Genomic DNA, 22,735 nt, shown 5'->3' with positions numbered 1-22,735 from the left:
CTTACATTACAGCGTCTCCACCAGAGGCCACCAGGGCAGGGCAGGCCTGCACCCTGGCCACTGTGACCTGCCTCACGGGGCTCCTGGCAAGTGGCTGACACTTCCTAAGTGACTGGGACTTGCTGGGTGAACCCGGGAGTGGCTGATGTTCTCGGTCACCATCTCGAAATTCCTGATGATTTCTGAACAATGGGATCATTTTGGATGGGGCCCGTGAGCTAAGTAGCACATCTTGCAAACAACTAAAAAGCCTCTGCAATCTGTCTTAACACTGAGGCTTGAAGACTCAACGCTGATAGAGCAACAGAGGTAAATTCCTATATTTAGTGACGTGAGCAATGGGGTTTATACCCCTCAGAATGGTGAGGGAACCAGAGGAGAAGTAACCCCGGCCCTCTGGCACCTGGAGGCTCCCGGGCTGGAGAGGTGCATTGCCACTGCCTGACAGGGATGGCTGAGCGGGCTGAGCCAGGCCTCCTGCACCACCTTCCCCGGCGGGGGGCAGGGGGCACCCTTCGCATATTATGAAATAAACAGTGTGGCCTTTTCTGTTTCATGGATGACCTTTGAGTCAAGAACAAGAAAAAGGCAAAGGGCCCTATTTCACAGTTTGACAGTCAATTAGATCTTTGGGGGAAAATCTTTTTTTGAGGGGGTACCAGGGATTGAATCCGGGGCACTTGACCCCTGAGCCACCTCCCCAGCCCTATTTTGCATTTTATTTAGAGACAGGGTCTCCCTGAGTTGCTTAGGGCCTCCCTTTTGAGAGGCTGGCTTTGAACTCACCATCCTCCTGCCTCAGCCTCCCGAGTCACTCAGATTACAGGCTGGGGCAATATCTTGATACCCTAGGTTCATTAAACAAGGCAAGACTTAAAATTTCCCGTGTCTTCATATATCACCCTGAAAGTTTAGGAGAGAGGGTGAGCAGACCAGGAAGGAGTCTCCACGGACTGAGAGTAGGAAGACTGCAGGAGCCACAGCAAGTAGACGTGCCCATGAGCGCCCGGGGCTGCTCAGGGGACCCTCTCCCGCCACCAGAGGAGACTGTGCTGGCGAGGATAAGCCATCGCTGTCTTGAGAGTGGTCCCTGAAACCACATGGACTGTGTTCTCCTTGGTGAATGACCTCTGAAGTTCTTTCCAGCACCGAAACCCCCCAAGGACACATCTACGTGCAACCTCCATCTCGGCTGAGTCCTTTAAGTCCCAAGAGGCTCAAGAGACTCCAAAACACAGAGCAGACCCAGCGCTACTCACCATCTACGAAGGGCCGACTCCAGCTATCGCGGGCTTTCTAGTCACTGAAACCTCGGCCGCTGCCTAGCTGTCCCATTTCACCCAGCTTCCCGCCCTTTCCGTCCACAGACGGCTTCAGGAACTGGCCCCCAGGACACCGCTGCTTCTCAACGGGACCGAAACTCCCCCTCCCGCAGAAGGAGCCACCCCACATGCCCAGGCAGCAGGGCAGGAGCCTTGTGCAGCTACCAGCGACCGCGCGGCTCTCTGGTCCCCAGCTCCCTGCATCCGCAAAGGCGTAGTCACGCCTGCTTCGCGAGGCCACCGGGAGGACCGAGCACACCGAGGCCGTCCCGAGCACAGGGCTGGGCGCCGCTAAGGCACCCAAACGCCACCAGGACCCCTCCCGGCTGCCGCCCCCACACCTGCCTCTGCACTTAGGTCTCCAAAGTCATTTCGGTGAACAAAAGGAAGTCAACAAAAAGCGTTTCGTTGTTGCCCTCAGAACAGTTCTGACGGTGGATCCCACCAACGCGCTGGTCGGTGCACGGCCATAGCCAGGAGGCCCAAAGGCAACTCCTGGCCACACGACGGCCGTGCTCTGATGGGACCCCGTGAGTGGCACCGACTCACTCCTCACTGGAAGGCGAGTGGCATCTCCTGGCCTGTGGAGCAGACTCCACCCTGCCACATCAGCGTCACCACGACACCACGCCTGCGTTTTTTTTCTTAATGAACCAAATGAGTAAAGTGTCCTACGAAGACAGGCTGAGGAAACAGCCTCTAAACGGAAGTGCTCGCAGGTGCGAGAGGACTCTTGGTGCCCTCCTGTCTCACCTGGAACGATCTGGCTCCGACGTCGCCTGTGCCGGAGGAAAAGCTGACCCCGAATGAGAACGGCCTGACCGTGTCCCCAGGGTCACTGGCTGGAACCTGGTCCTCCACGTAGAACCTGGTCAGAGCTGGAGCCCGGGGCAGGGAGCAGGCGCCACGCTGTCCTCTGGAGGGACTCAGCAGCCCTCCGGGGACGCCGGCCGGTTCTCACGAGGGCTGCTACAAAGCGCAGCGGGCCTCCCTGGCCTCGTCCCTCCTGCCTTGGGGTGTGCCCTCTCCTTCCTGCACCTCCCTGCCATGGCGCCACAGGCCTTGATGTGCCGCAGCCACCGGGCCCCGCCAGAGGCTGCTGATGGGCTGTCCAGTCTTGGACTTCTGGCCTCTAAACCACCAAGTTAAATCAACCTCTTTTCTTCATGCATTATCCAGGTTCCAGCCTTTCGTTAGATTAAAGGAAAGCTGAGTGCTACGGCAGGTGGGGTGAGGAGAGCTGAGCGGCCTTCACGGCAGCGACCGCAGAGCTCTGCTCGCGAGGCAGAGGCAGCTGAGAACCGAAATTCTGGCAGGAAAACAGCACGGAGACAACACAGAGCAGACAGTGCAGTCAGAGCGTGGACGCTGCGAAATCTGATCAGACCCAACGTTCAGGGAGGACTGGGGTGGGCAGACCGTGAAAAGCGACCTTGTTCAGAATCTTCAAGAGCCCCCGTGAGGGACAGGCCCGCCACCTCCCTCACAGACGAGGGACGGGAGCGGGAGGCCGCTTCTGCTTCCCCTCAGCTGAAACTCAGCTGCTGACCGATTCCAGAACCTGAGCTTGGGACGCCCTGGACCCTGCGGACGGGTCCTGTGTTTCCTGGAAAGGCCGTCTGACTGTTCTGACTGAAAGGTGACACCCGATCTGTGACCGTCCAACTGCTCTAAGAGCCAAATCAGTATCTTCTCTGGATTTTGCATCGAGAGATACTGTCCTAAGATGGCAAATCGAAAACCAGCTTACCTCCCTGTGACTGACTGAAAAATCCAAGAAAAGGGAAGATCGCTTTCACTTATGAAAATCGTTACCGTCAACAGTGGTATTCTTTCATTTTTTTAAAATAATTTGTAGAAATAGAAAAACTCCCTCATCCTTCTGAGAGCTGGACTGCTTTGGCAAACCTCCTGCCACCTCTATGCCCAGGCTCCGGGGAGGAGCCGCCACACCCAGGCCGAGAGCTGGGGACCAGCTCCCCAAGCTGTGCTGGGTGGAGGCAGGAGCACTGAGGGAACGGGGAGCCTCCGCTGTGACTCCAGGGTGACCGAGGAGTCACCCTTGATTCCTGAAAGCAGATCCTGTTTGGTCGGGAGGGTGATGGCGGCGAGGACGCATCTCGGGAAGTCCCTGTTCACCGCAGGCATCAAAGTGTCAAACGTGGAAGGGCGTTCTTCTCCACTGTCTTACCCGGGTGGGTTTCTAGAGCGTGGTCCTCGTGGGACCGTCTCCAGGGACCTTCTCCAGGGAGTGCACCATGCTCGCTGGCAGAGGCGCCCATTTCAATGAAAAGGCAAGTGGCGCTGAGCCCCCGCCGGTCCAGACGAGGACCTGGCCTCGAACCTGCCCTCTAGGGCAGGCGCACCCGCAAAAGGCACGTCGCCAAGTCCAACTGCTAAAGCAGATCGGAGACCCCTATCCTGAAGAAATTCTATCTTACCTGAAAAAGAGTCGGCGTCACTTGTTTCCTGGACAGGTGACGCTGCACGTGCTCCACGGCTTGCTTGGAGAATGGCTTTCAAAAAAAATCAAAAACAATGATTTTTGAATGATGATGGATTTGAGGAACCTCGGTGGCTCCCGATACCGCAACAGGTGACTCGTTAACACCACAGTCGCTAAATGGCGACCTGTGCTGGTTATAGCATCCTCCAAGACCCTCCAGCTGCGGCGAGGCTGCCCCAATGCACACCTGTCCCTCGGGTGTCCGGGGTTCTCAGACCCAAGCCCGGGCTGTGGCAGCACAGGGGCCTGACAGGACGGCTACTCCCACGGAGGTCAAGGTCACTGGGATGATAGAGTGTAAAGGAACTGAACACCCGCAACAGCTGCGGGCAATCGGACACCTGCGCTCCCTGATAACCGCCTTCTAAAACCATAAACCTCCTCCTACGTAAAGCGGCACGTGGACACTCACCTAAAAATCAAATGCCCAGTGACGGCAGCCAGAGGCTGTGCGTTCAGGGGAGCCTGGCTGCAGTCACAGGATGGGGAGCTGTGCAGGTGGAGCCCCCACTGAGGTGAACTACAGACTGCAGCCCCCCTGAACTTTACCTGTGCCTTCTGGAACAACGTTCAGTAAGAATAACTTTAAAAACCACCTCCTAGGGCTGGGGAGATAGCTCAGTCGGTAGAGTGCTTGCAAGCACAAGGCCCTGGGTTTGATCCCCAGCACCGCAAAAAAAAATAAAAATAAAAAAATAAAACCACCTCCTAGGGCTCAAAACTCCGCCAGCCACTGCACTTCCTAAAAACCGAGCTCACAAGCCTTCCTGCGAACACTGGCGTGCGCCTGGGGCTCAGCCATTCCAGAAGTAGCGGGGCCTGGGTGCAGAGAATCAGCTCCAGCCCAGAAACTGCTTCCATCAAAGCAAGGTGGGTGCAGAGACCAAGGAGCCACCTGCGCGGCCCGGGAGGCCACCAGCAGCCACAGCCCTTCCAGCCTCTGGAGAGCCGTGCGCAGCTGGATGCTGGGCAGGGGTGCAAGGGGCGTCCTGCCCTGACCACAGCCATGAACCTGCACCTCCGGGCAGGCCAGCCTCTGGCCACGTGGGCTGTGGGCACCAGAAATGTGACTCGGGAGGAAGTAATGAATCAAATTCTTAATCCCATCTGATTCTAAATAATTCAAACAAATTCAAACAGCCATGCACGTGGCCCGTGGCTACTGTACTGAATGTGGGCAGCCAGGACTGTCAGTAGGTTCCTTTAAGAAACATCTTTTTTTTTTTGGTACTGGGGGTTGAACCCAGGGGCACTCGAGCAACTGAGCCGCATCCCCAGCCGCTGGGATGACAGGCGTGTGTCATTGCGCCTGGCTGAAAATGTTCTTAATGCAGAGCCTTCGCAGAGCGAATTCTCATCACCGAGTATTCCACTCACTTCTGGTGAAATAATTCCCGAAGAACCTCGTTTATCCTATGGCTGAATGTCACTGTTCATCGACTTACAAGGAAAAGCATTTACTCCAGTCGGCATTTCACCACTCATGAACAAAACTAAGAAAATAATTACAATCCTGCTTGTTAACTCACTGACACCATTTAAGATTTACACCAATTGATACTTGATTAGCCTACTTGTGAGAGGAGAGCGTTACAGATAGTAAAGCCGGGTTTTCTCTGGAAAGTCTGGAATCGAGACTTTTTCTTCGATTCATCTAAACTAGCGATTTTAGTTCCTCAGCTTCTTGCAGAGCAAGGATCGGCTTTCGGGAACGTCCTAAGCCATGGAGACACGGCAGGCACCCCTTCCATCTTCCCCGGCAGGTGACAGCAGGGCAAGGGACAGGCCCCGCCCTGGACCGTCCTTCTTAGGCACCGCCCACCGTCCTTCCCCTCAGGCTGACCGGCTCCCGAGGAGCTGGGGCTTACGTGGGAACAGGACAGAAGCTCCTTCATGACGTAGGTGTCGTAAATCTGCCGGCTCCGGCTCAGCCGGTCCTCCTGGTTGTCCAGCTTCTCGTACTCTTTGATCTGGGAGTTGAAGAGTGGTCAGTGTTAAGACAGGGCACCTGGACACGTCATCTGGTGACATTACCAGCCTGGACATTACCTCCTGGGTTCCAGCAAGACTGCCCCCGTGTCCCCAGGAGGCGCCACTCCCAAGGTGGCGGTTTAAACTCAGCTGGAGACACACACTCAGGGCTTTTCCTCCACCATGGGCCTCACCGCGGGCATGGAGAAGCACATGGTGTCAGGAGACCACAGGGCTGTGCTTACGATGACCCGCCGCTACACTAGCCCTGGCTGGCCGGCCCTGCCTGTCCTTGGCCCCAGCACAAATCATTTAACTTCGGCTGTAATTCAGATCTAAGAGTTACGATGGGGTTTGTCCTCACCCGGCCATGGTATTCCACAACTAAGAGCAGAAAAAAAAAATATTGTCAGGATTCCTACAAAGAGATTCCTGAAAATCAACTAAAGCAAATATTTTAGAAAGGAGTTAACCCCTGGATAAAAGCAGTGGTTTTCTCACTCTAAAAGCATCAGTAAAACGGTTCCTTCAAACCCTGCCCTGGGAGAGCTGGGGAGGCTGGGGCGGGCTGGACAACGAGGCTGCCTCCTGGGGAAGGGTTCCGCCGGCCTCAGAAAGGCGTCCCCACTTACTTACAGAAACACAAAGGACAAGAGTGAAACACGGACGGGAAGGGAGCTGGGGGAACAGCCGCAGCAGAGACCGGCAACGCGAGGGCGGCCGGCACCTAAGGCTGACTTTGGGAAGATGTCTAATGGTGGGCTGCTTCTTCCCCAGCACCTGAGCGCTTTCGTGCTGGGGGCTACGAGCTGGGCTAGGGACTCCTGTGGGCAAGTCGTAACTGAACAGAAATAAGTCACCCGTGTGCCTTGCAGACGGACTGACAGCTCAGATCAACACCTGTAAACCTTCTAGGAATTCCAGATAGAGACACAGCTCGGTTCCGGGGGGCGGGGGTGGGGGTGGGGTGAGGATGGGACGGAGCCACTGAGATCCCACAGGCGAGTCGGTGGTTCACACACCGAGAAGTTACTGGGATCGTCCCAGTGTCCAGAGAGCCCCTCAGTGAGACCAACGCTGGCAGTTCACACTCAGGTTGCTACCGGGCCTGGAAGGCAGTTCCCTGGGAACAGACATGAGCTCAGACACAAAGGCAGGGAAGCTGGGGTGGGCCGAGCCCCGTCCAGGAGGAAAGGGCTCTGTCCAGGGCGCAGGCACCACCAGAGGACCCGGGGAGAGCAGGCGGACAGCCGCACACGTCGCGCCAGCTGCAAACTTGCCAGCCGCAAGGTGACGGCAGCCAGGCAGCTCCACAGTTGGATGAGAAAGCAAAGGTCTCGGGCTCGGTCGATGCGTACGGGGGTTTTGTTTCCGGCAGGTGCCCCCAGAATGCTCGAATGCTAGAGCAGACCGCTGCTGACCCAAGGCCAAGGGCCCTGCCTTGACGTTGCATCGGCCTCCAGAAATCAAACCTTCCACGGAGCTGTCACTCATGAGCAGAGCACACATGCAATGAAAGGCAAGTCCACGTTCCAGGGGGCCCGCGGGCACAGGGGCGCCTGGCTGAGCAAGTGCTCACTCCCTGGACGTTTCTGTGAGCTGGCGGCCCCGGCCGCACAGACACGCTCTGAGCCACGAGGCTGACTTTCCCTAAAGCCCTGAGCCTGCAAGCTCAACCTGAACAATGGGAAGGTGGCTCAGCAGGCAGAGCGGGCCCTGCGGCCGCAGCTGAGATTCATTCTCCACCAAGGCCACGGATTGCAGAGCAGGCAGCCAAGCTCCAGGGCGTCTGGAACAGAATGTCCTTCATCACAGCAAGCACGCGGCACACGGCCACTAGGATTCTGGCGGGTTTCCCGTCCAGGTGCCTGAGCAAGCAGGGGTCCACACGGCAGGTGGACAGTCTTCCCCGCCTCCGGATGGAAAGGCCTCCGGCAAGGCACACGCGCCGGGGTGTGGCTCCTGTGTGCTGTGGGCACACACTCATGGCTGGACACGGGGCCCAGACCACCCGAGCCCTGAGAGCGAGCACCTTCCGTCCACAGCTGCCAGGGCTGCAGGTCACACCACCCATGTCTCCCACTGCCCACAGTGAGGTGGACGAGAAAGATGGTCCAAGTCATCCCCCACCCAGTCCCAGGCTCACTCCTCTGTCCCCACCTTGGCCAGCTTCTCAACAGCACTGGAGCCAGCCGACCATGAACCCTGCTTCTCTGACCACCAGGATCTCTCCCTCCAGGGCTGGCCCCAGCTTCTCAGCCTCTGTCACTGGCTCGTCCTCCTCAGCTTGATTTGTGAACCCTGCAGGGCTCCCAGGACATCCCTTCCCCCCAGCTCCTTCCTCCCGGGGGAGAGCCGCCGGGTCCCATGGTTTCGGGTACCAGCTGTGCTGGGGTGACACTGCAGACCTTGAGCTCCAGCTTCTAAGTATCCAGCCCGTGTTCACCATTCCAGTTGAATATCTAGAAAGCACCTCCAGACTCCCAACCCGACTCCCTGTCCTCTGTTCTGTAGCCAGACAGGTCCAAACCACCCTCCCCTCTACTAAGCCAAAAACGAACCACCGGCCCGGTTCCACCTTTGGCCCTCACCCAGGTCATCAGGGCCCTCCACAGCCAACTCGCCGACAAATCACGTTTGCTTTACCTTCAAAGCGCATCACTAAACGAGGCTCTGCTTCTGGTAAGTAAGGGGCGTCGAGCTCCTGAGATGACAGCCGTGAACGTGGGACGTTCAGGAAGCACCATGACACAGCGGGGCCGGGGAACACCCCGAAGCACGCACACAGTGGAGAAGGGGCGTCGGACAGAAGCCGGGAGGGAAGACACAGCTGAAAACAGGAAGTCACAGAAGGACAGCTCCAAAGTCCCAGGCGCTCATTCTGTCAAAACCTCCAACGGGCCCCAAATGACACGTGAGCACGGCGGACCCTGGGCAGCCCTGCAAAGGCTGGGGAGGACTGAGCAAGATGGGGCCGCGGCCCAGGGCAGGGGGCACAGAGCTGGGGTTAGCTGCCTGCCAGACAAGCAGAGAGCATGACGGGGTCGGGGGTCGCCTGCTCACGGCGCCCTCGGGGGTCACTGCCTGAGAAGAAACAGGAAGATGCCCCGGAGGCAAGAAGACAGCCAGCCCACCAGCGGGAACCAATCCGAGAAGACCCGGAGCCTGGAACCACCAGACGAGGATGTTAGAGCAGCTCTTATAACTGGACACGACAGAAACGCCTCGTGTAATGAAGAAAAAGATAGGAAATGGCAGAGGAAAAAAAAAGAAAGAAAAAAAGAATGATTCTAAAACGACCCAAACAGGAATTCCGGAAGAAAAAAATACAGCATCCAAAATAAAACCCTGAAGGGATGGATGGAGAGCCGAGTGGAGATGCCAAAAGAAAGAGGGCTGAACCTGAGGACAGCGTCAGAGACACGGGATGAATATCCAAAGATCAAACATACCTACACCTGGAGTCCCAGAAGGAGAGAGGAGAGAAGAGGTAGAAAAATGCTCCAGGAAATAATTCTACCAATTTTCCTAGATTTGGTGAAAGACAAATTTACAGGTTGAAGAAACTCAGCAGATCCTTTAAAAGATACACATCGCGGCTCAGATCATTCCACTAAGAAGTGGAAACTGTCAGAGGAGAGGGCTGGCCAAGACCCTTCCACGTCTACCTACGGGAAACACTTTGCAAATAAAAACGCAGACCCGGCAGACGGATTGGGAAAGGCCCACCGTGAAGACGCCAGCACGAGAGGCTGACCTGGCTCCATGGCCCAGGGAAGCCAGCTTCAAGGCCCAAAATGTCACCAGCAACTAGGAGGCAGATTCCAGCGCGGCTCTGCTCTCTGAGCTTAAGCTGTGGCTGGGCCTCTGCTCTACAGAGAGACATCCCTGAGACCTGAGCGCGCACCTAGGAACAGAGCCCACAGTCACACAAAAACACCAGGAGAGGGAGAAGGAATGCGTGTTCTGGGACTGGAACTGGAGATCTGTACGCCCTTCTTGTCAATTAGCAGGACAATCAGATAGGAAGCTGACGCGGATGCAGACGGTGGGGCACATCAGCCACCATGCCCCTTGACCCCATTGGGACAATTACAGAACGCTACCCCTCTCGCTCCTGATTAACCTCTTCCCTAGGCTGGAGAATAGAATCTGATCTGTGGCTCCAGCCTCCCCCAAACCCTGTGTCCCTCTTTGTCATGGTGTGGTTATGAAATGTTCCCACGGGACCAGGTACTGAGGCTTGAGCCCAGGGCAGCAATGTTCGGAGCGGGGACTGTGGGAAGTGACTGGTCAGAGGGCTCTGACCTCATCAGTGGGTCAGTCCGCAGATGGAGTCACCGTTTTATGGCATTATTGGGAGGTGTGAACTCCAGGAGGTGGAAGGGGAAGAAGGTCACTGGGGCATTCCCCAGAAGGGTACTGTCCCTGCCCCCTTCTCTCACTCTCTGCTTCCCAGCCGCCACCAGCCGATCAGATTCACTCCACCATGCACTCCCTGCCACGATGCTCTGCTTCTCTGCAAGCTCACAGTGATGGGGACAAGCATCTGTGGACTGGAACCTCTGGAACCGTGAGCCAAATAAACCTTTCCTCCTTTAAGTTGTTTTTCTCAAGTGTTTTGTCACAGCAACGCAAAGCTGACTGACATACTCTTCAGTCCAATTTCATGCCACGCCCCTGGCTTCCCTCTTCACTGCCACACCACCCCGGTCTCCTGCCGTCCTCCAGCAGCCAAGCTCCGCCCCACCATGAGAGGGACTCTGTCCTGGCCACGACTTTAACCTACAATGCTCTCCTCCTTCCACTTCCAGAACAGCCCCCTGACAAGCTCATGTTCTCTGATTCGTCCATCTAACGCGGCCACCAAGCCATATGCCACTCTGGGCTGAGTCTGCTCTCAGAGTAAGCTCCGAGGGAGCAAGGACGAGGACGCTCTTCTTTGGATACCAGTGTCCAGAGACTGGTTTAATGAGTGACGGCAATTCTTCGCAGGAGCCTGACCTCTGACCTTGTTGTTCTCCCTTTCACGGGCACTTTCGCAGCTTCCTCACTGTCCTACTGGAACCCGAAGCGAGCACTTCAACACACTGAGCAGCAACTGCAGGCGGGACGCTGCTCTAAGCGTGGGACGCACGCGTGAGACCGGCGCCAGCACTGCCGTCCTCTCTGGGCAAAGACCCCGTCGGTGGAGAGCAGCTCGGCGGTTCGCCAAGGCCGCCAGCGAGCAGGCAGCGGAGACCAGCCCACACCCGGGCGGCCTGATGTGCGGCGGGAGCTCTCCACCACTGTGGCGCTGGGACAGCTGTGCCGCCAGCCGGACAGCTCATCGGGGTCACCACGGTTTAGAAAGCCGCCGCTCTCCTGGCATGCTGACTGAAGCCTGCAGGCAGCCTGAGAAGCGGGCAGGGACAACCACCTCCCTCACTTGACAGGGGGCACCTGGAGCCCCTCGAGAGCCAGAGCGGCGCCTGCGCATGCGTGCGCCCAGACTCCGGCGCGGGGTGTGGTTCAGGGCAGGGAGTGGCCTGCCCGGTGCCTGCGGCGCGGAGGAGGCTCTGCTGTACCAGATCCCAGCCAGGGGACGAGGACAACACCTGCGGCTCGCACAGGGACAGGGGCACCTGGCAAACAGGCCAGGGACACCGCAGACCGACCGCGCCATCCTGGGGCTGGGCGCTTGTGTTCCTCCAGGGGCTTGGAGAGAACGTGAGGCCGTCCATCCTGAGCTAGCCTTAAATGACGCTAGGCGTCCGCAAGCCAGGAAGGAGATGTGGCCCTCCAGGTGGGGACAGGCCAGAGAAGGCCCAGGAGAGCTGGCTGTCCGGACCGGCTCGAGTGCAAGTTCTAGGTAGGAAGGCGGAGAGACTGGGGCGTGGAGGTAGGTAACACAAGGCAGCCACATGCAGATGCGGCAAATGCCGGGATGAGCAGCTGGGACCTCCAGCCACGGGACAGCGGAAATGGACCCTGCAAAATGTGCGCCTCAAGATGCCGCAGCAGAATTCTCTAAGAACAGGAGTCAAACGACATCCAGAAATTAAAGATGAATTTGTTAGATAAACAAAACCAACGGGGCAAGGAAAAACTACTGAAAATGTCAGTGTGCAAAGTCCACATTGGTTCGAGACTGGTATTGAGCCCCAGGTACTTGAACCCGGCAAGGTCTTCTGCTGAGGGAGGTTCGCTCCTTGCCAAGGTGTGTAGTCCGTGCTGGAATGCAGAGTTCAGGAACACAAGAAGGGAAAAAACTGACAGATGAAGCATGATACTTACCCAGATAAAACTGGTTATGGCTCACATAAGTTTACTTTAGACCAAGTAAAATCTTTTTAGATTTAGTTTACTTTTCTTATGTGATACTTAGTTTCTTTCTTAGTTTACTTTTCTACATCTGAACCTCTTCCTGAAAACACATCGATATAATTTTTAAAAGTGGAAACTATGACACTGTCACACACGTATCAAAAAGCCAAAAAGAAAGGAGTTTTTCTCTGATTTTCAAATTTGCCTCAAGATTATTAGTATCAGCCCTAATTATGCTACATTTGCATTGGATCATTTAAAGCAAAAAAAAAAAAATGTTAGTAGCATGTCATTTATTAAGTATATTTTAATTTAAAATATTTCCTAATTTCTATTTTAATTTCTCCTTTGACCTCTAATTATTTGGAGGTATAGTAATTTCCAGCCAGTTAAGATTTCCTAGTTAACTCTTATTCAATTTGAGCTCAAATCTATTGTGATCGGAAAAGAACAGCCATTTAAATCTTGAAATTTTTAGATGCTTCCTTTAGGGGCCAGTACATGATCTATTTTGCTAAAAGTCCATGTGTACTTCAAAGAAGGAGAATTCTATTTTTGCTAGGTGTGGCATCTATATATGTCAATCAGGTCAAGATATTCTGTGTCCTTATTAGTTATTTCATCTGTTTTGTAAGCAGGAAGTATATTAATATCTTCCATTAGGATTGTAGATTTGTCTTTTTTTTTATCTATTTTTGCTTTATGTACTTGGAACTTGTGTTATTTGCAACATACTGGTTTAAGACTTATACTTGTCAGATTGAACGCTTTATCACTAAGAAACCCCTCTCTCCATCTCAAAGTAGCATTACCATGTAGCTTGTCTAATAGGAGTGTGGTCGCAGCAATTTTGTTTGGTTGGTGGGTATATTATAGATCGTCTTCCTCTTTCTGTTATAAGTATCCTTCTTATAAATGGGATAATGACAGGGTTTTGCTTCTTTAACCAGTCTGAAAACCTCAAGTCTTTTACTTGGAGATTCTGGTCCATTTACATTAAATGTAATTAGCTTTACAGCTATGATCTTACCCTGCTTTGTTTGCAGTTTAAACTACTTTATCTCCTCCTTGTATTCCTTTACTACCTTTCTTGATCAATCAAATATTTCATTCTGTTTTTCTGTTTTAACTTGTTAGATATCCACACTTTGCTTTCTTAGCGGTCACCTTAGAGGTTACAATCCACACCCTTGATGGGGCTCAGCCCAATGGGAACCCTCACTTTGATGACCCCCCCAACCATCTTAGAACCTTAAGATACTTTAACTTCAAGCACCCTCTCCTGCCTTTTGTCTGGCAGTCATTTTGGTTATGTGTACATTTTGACTCTAGAAATGAGGAGCTACTGTTCTGCATAGTCAGCGAAGCACTCATTCATGGGTACTGACGGGTCACCCTTTAGTGCTCACTGCTCCTCCCTCCAATGTCACCAGGATTGTCCTCCTTCTGCCTCAAGTACCTCTCCAGGATACTCCGCAAAGGGAGTATGATCCATCTGATCCATCCCCTCAGGTTTTGTCTGTCTGGACAGAGTTTTATTTCTCTTTCACTTTCAAAGGACATTTTTGCTGGGTATAAAATTCTAGGTTGATCACTGTGGTGCCTTTGATTTTTTTTACAGAATCATTTCTCTTCACCCATTTTGGTCCATTGGCCCAGATATGGCAGACCTGTAAAAACTCCAAGTAGATAATATATAACATAATGTTATTAAAATAAGAATATGATGATAACATAATAATATAATTTATATGTGAGCTCTAGATCATGATTTCCAACCTATTTAATTCAATGCACTTGTGTCGATTTTGTTGGACTATTGACAGAACTGAAAACCTGGGATTTAAAAGTAGCGTGTCTTCCTTGTCTGGGCGTGGGCTGCTTTTGAGGTTTTGCTTTGCATAAATGTTCATAGCCTTAAACTGGTGTCTAAAGATATGTCTCCTTTGTATTCATTCTGCTGACAGTTTTCTCAATTTGTTTCTTAAACTATAATCAGCTGGTTTTCATCCTGTAGTGAAACTGTTAGCATTATCCTTACAGTTAGTTTGTTAGTATTTTTCTTATAAACTGTGTAATACAGGGTTTTGTTTCTTCATTCTTTCTGAGAAACATGTCTTTTACTTGGGGTGTTTAGTCCATTTACATTATACCTAAGTAGATTTAGAGCTATGATCTTACTCTTCAAATGCTGCTTCTGCCCTGTTCCCCTCTTCTTCCTGGAACTCCAGTTCTACCTGAATCAGGCCTATGCTCCACATGCCTTTGATATTCTTATCTTTTTTTTTCCCCCCCCTGTTAATTTTCTCTCTGTGTTTTGCTTTCAGGTTACCTCCTGATCTGCCTTCCTATTTATTAATCATATCCTGTATTTGAACCTATCTGCTATAAACCCCACCATAAAGTTCTTTTTGTTTTTTAAGTTGTCGACGACCTTTATTTTACTCATTTCTTTATATGCCGTGCTGAGGATGAAACCCAGTGCCTCACACGTGCAAGGCATGCGCTCTACCACTGAGCCACGACCCCAGCCCAAACCCCACCATTAAGTTCTATCCTCGACATTTCACTTTCTGTTCTAGAATGCCCATTTGATTCTTCATAATAAATTCAAATTATGCTGAAATCATACAGCCCTCCATCTGCCTTGCCCATGTTTTTTGTTTTCCAGAACGCCTTATTCACGGGTATTCTGAATTGACAATTCTGTCGACTGACTCCGATCCCCATTCACCTGGGGGGTCTGCTTCTCCTGCCTGTGAGCCCTGTGGTCTTTCCTCTTAGCATGTCTAGCGGTTCTTCCTGCATCCTTAATACTATAACGTCTGTATGTATGATTATCTTACATCTGCACAGAAAGACACAGTGTCCCTTGGACTCTTCCAAGACCTGGGGGAGGGGCGCATCGGCCATCATAGGACTGAGGTGCGTTGGGTCTGGGTTACCATTTCTGTAGGACCTGCTTGTCTCTGGGTGGTCCCCTTCCCCAGGCATGGCCCACCATGGGTCTCAGCGGGGGATTTCTGTCTCCTCAGCACTAGATTGAGCTTTTCCCTGAAGACATTCCCTGCTCAGCTCCTTGGCCTCCCAACTCTCAGGGATGTCTCAGGAGGGAGGCTCAGCATATGTTTGGGGTCCTTCAGCCTTACACCATTTTCAGTCCAGCCCAGAACCTCTCCTGGCCTGTCCCCCAGAAGCAACCTCCTGTCACCAGCCAAGCCTGAATCCTCATCTGTCCGCTGCTCCCCAGATCAAGCGCTGCCCCGGGAGAAAGCGGCCGCAGATCCTCAGGGTGCACAGGCCAGGCTCTCTAGGGCTGCTTGGCTCCTCCCAAAGCTCTGTTCAGTGTGCCTTCCAGAACTTCTGCCCTCTTCCCCTCAGTCCCTGCAACTCACATGTAAGCCAGCCTGCGGGGGAAGCAGCCGTGTGTTTGAAGCCCCCCAAGGCCCCAGTCTGTTACTCCAACATGGCCAAAAAGCCTTTGCCAGTTTCTCTGTCAAACCCGGCAGGTCTCCAAAATCAGCTTCCCCCAAAACTCAAGTGGCTGGTCACCCCGACGCCCCTGGAGGATCCCACTCTCTGGAATTCCGGCCCAGCTACTCTCCCTGGCCTCTCGGAGCTCAGAGGCCTGTGGGGATCTATCTGATCTGTATCGCACGCCTGGATTTTGCAGGCGTTCTCCACGTTGCTGACACGCAGCGTGCGCTGCACTGCTAACTGCTTTTACCGAATTTCTAAGTAGATATGAGACATTTAGTCATATTAATACTTTCCAAAGTACAGTTGAAATATGCTTTTGAAGTAAAAGCATCAGTAAAACAGTCACTTCTTACCTCTTCATAAAACTTCACCTGAGGTACAGCTTCATTAATTTCATTCAAACAAAAATCTTTAAATAGCAAGAAACCTAAAGGAAAAGAATAAAAATATTCAGGGTGGGCAGTAAATTGAAATCTTACCCCAGAGGGTGTCTTCAAACTAGTGAGTTTATATCTCAACCTCTTCCTCCCCTACCTTAGGGAAAAAAAATTAAAAATTGAAAAAAAGAGAAAAAAGGATTTCAAGAGGCTAATGGCACCTGGAGGGACGCACTCCAGGTGAGAGCCCAGCACACCTGGGGGCCTTCCCTGCTCACACCCCACCCATCGGAATATGCACCATCCCTAGGCTAGGGACGACCCCACGGGACCCCTGGTGCGCAGAACAGGAAGTGCAGGGGAGTCACCACAGGGCTCAGAGGTGACGCCCAAGACCAAGTCCCTTAGCAGACAGAGGCCGGCGGCCTTGCTGCCCACTGTTGCCTCCACCTGCCCCAAACACCTCGTCCCCTGCCACCTCCCGCTCTGCTCCCTCAGGAGCCACGCCTCACCTCCAGAGGATCAGGACCACACGCCAGAACCCGGCTCTCCTCTGGGCTGTAGGGCAACTGGCTCAGACCTCACAGGGCACCCAAGAGCCACCTCCGCTCTGAATTCTGCTCTGACAAGTCAGATGCTACCTGCCGCACAGAGTCTGCCCCACACGAGGTCAGCAGGTGTTTGCTGAGTGAATATTTGTTTCCATGACTCTGCCCCTGTGCATCTGTCAAAATATCCACCACTCTCTTGTCACCTATCTGACCAAGTCCCCCACCCCTGCAAAGCTAGCCCCTGGCCTCGCGCCTGCTCCTCCAACCTCAACCTCACTGCGCTTGAATGGGACCAGCCAACGCCAGTCTACGTGGAGACAGCTGGAGATCGGAAAACCCCAGGAAGTCACAAGGACGGAAGGACTGTTAGCAGGAACAGAACCACAGGAGGAACCACAGACTGGCAGGAAGTCTGAAGTGTGGGGAGGAGGTGGACGAACGTTCTTCCCCAAGTGAGACTGGGAGAGGAAGCGGCGTTGATGAGATCTTAATCAGCCTTGGCACGAGGATCAGGGACTCTGCACGCGTGTTTCCTGCCCCGTAAAGTCCCCTCCGCAGTTGCAGGACAGCACCTTAGAAGATGGTAAGTGTCTGGGCACCGGAACCAAAGGGAAGGACTGAGGGTCAGGAGCGCGCAGGCCCTGGGAGCCCCGCCAGGCTCCTCTCAGGCAGACGCGCAGCGCCTGGACGGCGGAGGGGGCGGGAGGCCAAGGGACACGGGCTCTGAGCCGCGACTCCGGCCCTCTGTCCTACAGGAGTGGTGGCCGGCTGTTCATACAGTCACGCCTAATGTCCCTCGTCATCTCTCCTCTGACTCGCGGGCCATTCTGAAGTGGGCCGTTTCAGTTCCAAGCAGGCGGGGTCTTCCCGGGTGTTTTCAGGTAGTGATGACCGCTGACCCGGGCTGTGGTCAGGGAGGTTTCCATGCTTTTAAATTCACTGAGATTTGACGTGGGCCCGAGATTGGCCTGTGTAGGGAATGCCCCCGGGCACCGGAACAAACGGCGTGTTCTGCTCTTCAAGGATACGGTGCTTCCTTCAGAGGAACAGAGACAATTAGCAGAAGCCACCCGCCCAGGGTCGGGGTCGCCCCCTCGCCAGACGGTGTCCCCGGCCATGCCCACACGTCGGGTGGGTGTGTCCGGTCTCCTTGGCTGGGCCTCCGCTGTTGCTTGGTGTGCCTTTCCTTCTACTTTTTGGAAGACTAAGATGAGACTTTGGACTTGGATATTTGGATCACTTTAAAACGCAGACGTTTTCGAGACATTAAATGACAACAAAACAAAACAAACCACCCGCTGGGCCACTGGCCTGGCCTGCTCTTGGGATGGACTGGCCAGAGCCTTCGGCGCCTCTGGAACCTGCGGATGATGCTCCTCTCCAGCCCGGCACCCAGCTGGCTCCCTCTCTTCCTCCTCAGGGCTCCGCCCCGGCTGTCCCCGGTTCCGCCCAGACTTCCTTTCCTTCCAGGGCCTTCTCTCAGTTCACACACACGCGGGGCACAGCGCACTTGGTGGATGGCACTTGTGACCGCCAAAGTGCCCACAGGCCTCCGGTGACTTCCCTATGCCTACCTCCCACGACTGAGGGAGGGAGGGGGAGGGGCCGAGTGAAGGGCCTTCAAGTTCAATGCTGTCACCTGCTGCTTTCACACGGTTTCCAAGGTCAGGTGTAGACAAGCCAAGGGCTGGCTGTGACACACTGCTACGGTCTATACGGGAGCTTTCCTTTCGACCAGCTGTTTAAGCGCAGCTGTTCAAATGAGGCAGCAAGAAGACAGATACTTTGCCTTTGGGATGGACCCCAGAGCACCAGGCTGAAAGCAAGTTGCCTTCCCAGCCTGAAATCACGCAGAAAGCGAAGAAGCACCCCTCAGATGGGAGCACGCACCAAAGGCCAGCGGGCAAAATAAGGAAACACCTCCCCCGCTCTCTCCCTCCCTTCCCTCCTTTCCTTCTGTCTTCTTTTTGCAGGACTGGAGATTAAGCCCAGGGCCAGGAAAATAAACCCATTAAACCACTGAGTTACGTCCCCAGTCCTTTTTTTTTAATTTTTACTTATTTTTTTTTATTTTGCAAGACCCCGTCTCAAAACACAAAAAGGAATACTCTGCCTAACAAGTTCAAGTCTCCATTGCAATGTCTCCACATTTTGGTTGTTTTATTTCTCGTGGTGCTGCGGATCGAACCTGGGACCTTACGCACGCTAGGGGATCACGCTAACCACTGAGCCACATTGCCAGCCTTAATTTCGCCACATTTTAAAGAATAAAAATGAAACTCAACACCTCCCCATTAGACAACGGTGGAATGCATTACACCTTGACTCTGAACTGGAGGCACTGCGATTTCCTGAATGCTGAACACTCACTTCCTGAGTGCTCACTGACTTTTTAGTGTAGACAACACCCCGGAAAGGCAATCTATTCCAATTTGCCACTACAGTAGTTTGCAAAAATTAGTACCAAGAATTGCAATGCTTTCTAGAAAATATCAATGAGTTCAGACCTTTTGAAAGCATTAAATATGCATACATGGTTTCTGTGAAAAAATGTGAAATCTGACCTCCAAAATTTATAAAGGGTGAAAGAGAACTTTGAAACACTTTGCGAGAAATACCACTCTCCCTCATTTTTGCCAAGGAGGTTAAACACTGGGAAGGAGAATCAATTGCGTAACTTCTGAAATATCTACTAGCATGGAGTGATTCTACAAAAGATTTACTGAGTGTCTACTAAGAATATATGTCATGCACTGAAGATTCAGAGGGAAGACAGATGGCATTTCCTCCTCCGGGGTTTAGGTCAGCGTAAGAAACACACAGCACTTGTGCTGGGTAAATAATAAAGAGGAATTAAATACAAGCTAAGCTGCACTATGAAAAAGGAAGATGCATTTCATATAGAAGAGTCTATGAAAACTTTCGAGCTGCGAAATGAAAAAAGACAAGACATGCCAGATTAGCAAAGGCTGGGATGTATGATCTCACACCTTCTGTTCACTTGCAGTTTAGCCAGTGCGATAAGGTACGAAAATGAAATAAAGGTTATTCACATTGGAAAGGAAGATCCAAATGGATTCTATTCATAGACAGCCTGGTTACCTACATAGCAAATTCTACATACAAAGAAACTACCAGAATACACACGTGTTAGAAATGCGAAAAGATTTATGGTCATTGGATAAGACTCGGTGAAATTCCTACACGCTCACAGAACACAATTTTAAAATGGGATTTTAAAAGCACATCCATTCTCACTAATATCAAATATACTTGATACTTAGAAATAAATAAACAAGAGACAAGGTAAGACCCACTATGCTAAAAACTACAAAATATTACCAAGGGAAATTGAAAATCTAAATAAATGGAAACGCACACTCATTCATGGATCAGAAGACTCAGTATTGCTTACATGTTAATTATCTTCACAGTGAAATGCAGGTTCAATGTAATTGCACATAAACCCAGGAGGATTTTTCAAAGGCAGTAACAAGCTGATTCTAAAACTTATATGGAAATGCAGAAGCAACTGAGCATCCAAAACATCCAGGGAGAGGAGAACAGAGTCGAGTGACATGCGCTGATTTCAAGATTCATCATGCCATTATGGGAATCGGTACAGCGTGGCACTGGTGTAAGGCTGGATCAATGGAACAGAACAGAGTCCAGAAACACACCCATATTTAGACAGTCGATTCAAGTTTGTTTAGCAAATGATGCTGGAAAAACAGACATCAAAATTGGGGTGGGCCTTGGGATGAGAGGAGCTGTTACTCCGTGCCCTCTAAATAATTAAATTAAGAATCATCACAGAACAAAACAAAAAGGGAAAAATCATAAAATACCTTCACTGAAAATATTTATGCACAGCATTTCTTAAGAGTACAAACAAAACTTGTAAATCACACTTTCTCACGATGGAGGACTTCTCATCAAAAGGCACTGTGAAGAGAAGGGACCAGCCACAGCCCGGGGCATCTCCCGAAATCTACACCAGAAAAGGACCTTGTTTATATACATTCAAACAAACAAAACCCCTGCAAGTGGATTCCTAGAAGAGGAACCACCCAAAAGAACTAGGAACGGGCAGAGGCTGGAGTCTCCCAGGGAGAGATGGGGGGGGTGGGGGGGGCCAGGGATGGCAGCGGGGGAGGGTCTTGGTGGGCGGGCCCTGGGCTCCTCCTGCCCCGCCCTCAACAGCAGGCAGGGTGAGGGCGACTGTCAGGGAGGCTGGACTGGGCTCCACGGCAGGTGAAGAGGGCAGAAGGGCAGGAGGCCTGGCCCTGTGATTAGAGCCGACAGAAGCTGCAACCCAACGCATGCAGAAGTGCCAAGGGCCAGAGCAGGCTTGCCACCGCACCAGGTGGAGGACCCTGGAGATGCCGGCCGGTGGCCCAGGCAGCAGGGAATGGGAGGCAAGTGAGTCCATAGCGTGAACAGCAGCCATGAGTGACCATGCGACCAGCTACAGAAGCAGCACATCAACACCTGGTTCCTCCTTACTGCTTGTGTGTGTGTGTGTGTGTGTGTGTGTGTGTATGCGTGTGTGTGTGTACGCACAGCGACCTCTGCTTTCTCCCCTCTCCTCTGTCACCATGCAGTGACACACTGCCACGGTGTGTGAGAGGTGGTGACTCCACATCGCACCAGGGAGGACAGGAAAGACCCTCCGAGGCCCTGGCTTCCCCTTGTGTGCTGGGGGCTCAAGGGCTCTCAGGTGCAGGAAGTGTCATTATATGCCATTAGGCAGAAACATGGCCTTGACTTAGTCTTTATTTGGAGGCTAATTACAGTGTAAAGAGATGCAGGGGAGTGTCAAGTTGGCTCAAGTAGACTTGTAATGGTCAATTTTATGTGCCAATTTGGAAGGCGCTTGGGGATGCGATTAGCATTTAAATCTGCAAAATTTGAGTAAGTGATCACTTAAGTAGGTGGGCCGCATCCAATCAGTTGAAGGCCTGAAGAGAACAAAGTCCAATCTCCCCTGGAGAGGGGCAACCCCAGTAGGCGCCTTCAGGTACCATCTGCACCCTGCCGGTCTGCACTGTGGATTCAGACTGCCAGCCTCCAAGATCACAGGCACCAGTTCCTTCTAGTAAATCTACACACACACGCTGCTGGTTCTATATGCAGCTTTGGAACAAGCCAGAGAATATATAATCATGTGAGGAAATAGTCAAAGCTTCTTACAAAGTTAAACACGCACAACACAAAACTCGGTGATCCCTGTTAGGTGTTTATCTGGAAACATGTCTCCAGGAGACCTTGTCCACGAATCGTCATAGCGACTTCTTTTGTTGTTGGTACCAGGATTGAAACAGGGGCACTCGGCCACTGAGCCACGTCCCCAGCCCTATTCTGTATTTTATTTAGAGACAGGGTCTCACTGAGTTGCTCAGGGCCTTGCTGTTGCTGAGGCTGGCTTTGAACTCGAGATCCTCCTGCCTCAGCCTCCCAAGCTGCTGGGTGACAGGCGTGCCCCACCAAGCCCAGCTTGCCATTGCACCTTATTCATAATTTATTTGAAATGATCCAAGTTCTATCAAAAAGAAAATAAGCAAACGGTGGTCTTTTCATAAAATAGAAAACTATTCTGCAATAAGATGAATTACTGCTACACCCAGAGACCTGAGTATGCCAGGCCAGGTTCTGCAGAGAAGCCGGCCGCAGCAGATGCCCACATGCTGAGGAGGAGACGTACTACAGGAATTCGCTCAGGCCATCCTGGAGCTCGAGAGGCCCCGGGGGAGCTGTCTGCAGGTGGGAGAAGCAGGCCCTCAGAGGGGCAGCCTGTGTCTGAAGGGCTGAGAACCGGGTGGGCCTGCGGGGTTACATCCCGGGGCCCCCGGCCTGAGGACCAGGAGTTCCGATGTCCGGGGGCAGGGGGACGGGCACCTGCTCAGGATGGAGTCTGCCTGGCCCCGCCTGTGCCACTCCTGCAGGCCCACATGGACTGCACGGTGCCCAGCCGCAGTGGTGACTGCAACCTCTTTACTAGGTCCACTGATTCAGAAGTTGATCCCTTCCAGACGCAGAGTCACGGACACACCTAGAACCGTGCTAAACCAGCTCTCTGGGTGTTGCTGAAACCAGTCATGCGGACACCGAAAATGAACCGTCGCGTTGAGTAAATGTCAGACATTTTTCTGGGTAAATAATGCCATGCGTCCAGGAAAATACACAGTATGACTCCCTACGTACAAAATCCCAGAACAGGAA

General features: G+C 52.6%; 1 protein-coding gene across 3 annotated transcripts in view; it reads right to left on the bottom strand.

The window, feature by feature from the left end:
• Window positions 1-22,735, bottom strand: part of GRK3 (G protein-coupled receptor kinase 3) — a 117,345-nt gene that overhangs the window by 42,383 nt on the left and 52,227 nt on the right. For 2 of the 3 annotated variants that reach the window (XM_079151334.1, XM_079151333.1), the window contains exons 3-5: window positions 15,939-16,012; window positions 5,697-5,798; window positions 3,764-3,838 (exon numbers count right to left, since the gene is read on the bottom strand). In XM_079151334.1, coding sequence (XP_079007460.1) covers window positions 3,764-3,838; window positions 5,697-5,798; window positions 15,939-16,012 — 251 coding nt within the window. The remainder of the gene's footprint in view (window positions 1-3,763; window positions 3,839-5,696; window positions 5,799-15,938; window positions 16,013-22,735) is intronic. The other variant, XM_079151335.1, reaches the window with a different exon arrangement.

This window comes from Sciurus vulgaris (assembly GCF_902686455.1).
Source record: "Sciurus vulgaris genome assembly, chromosome: 8".
NCBI classification, from domain to species: Eukaryota; Metazoa; Chordata; class Mammalia; order Rodentia; family Sciuridae; genus Sciurus; species Sciurus vulgaris.
The sequence above is the reverse complement of the archived record's forward strand: the minus strand, read 5'-3'. Positions and strand labels throughout refer to the sequence as shown.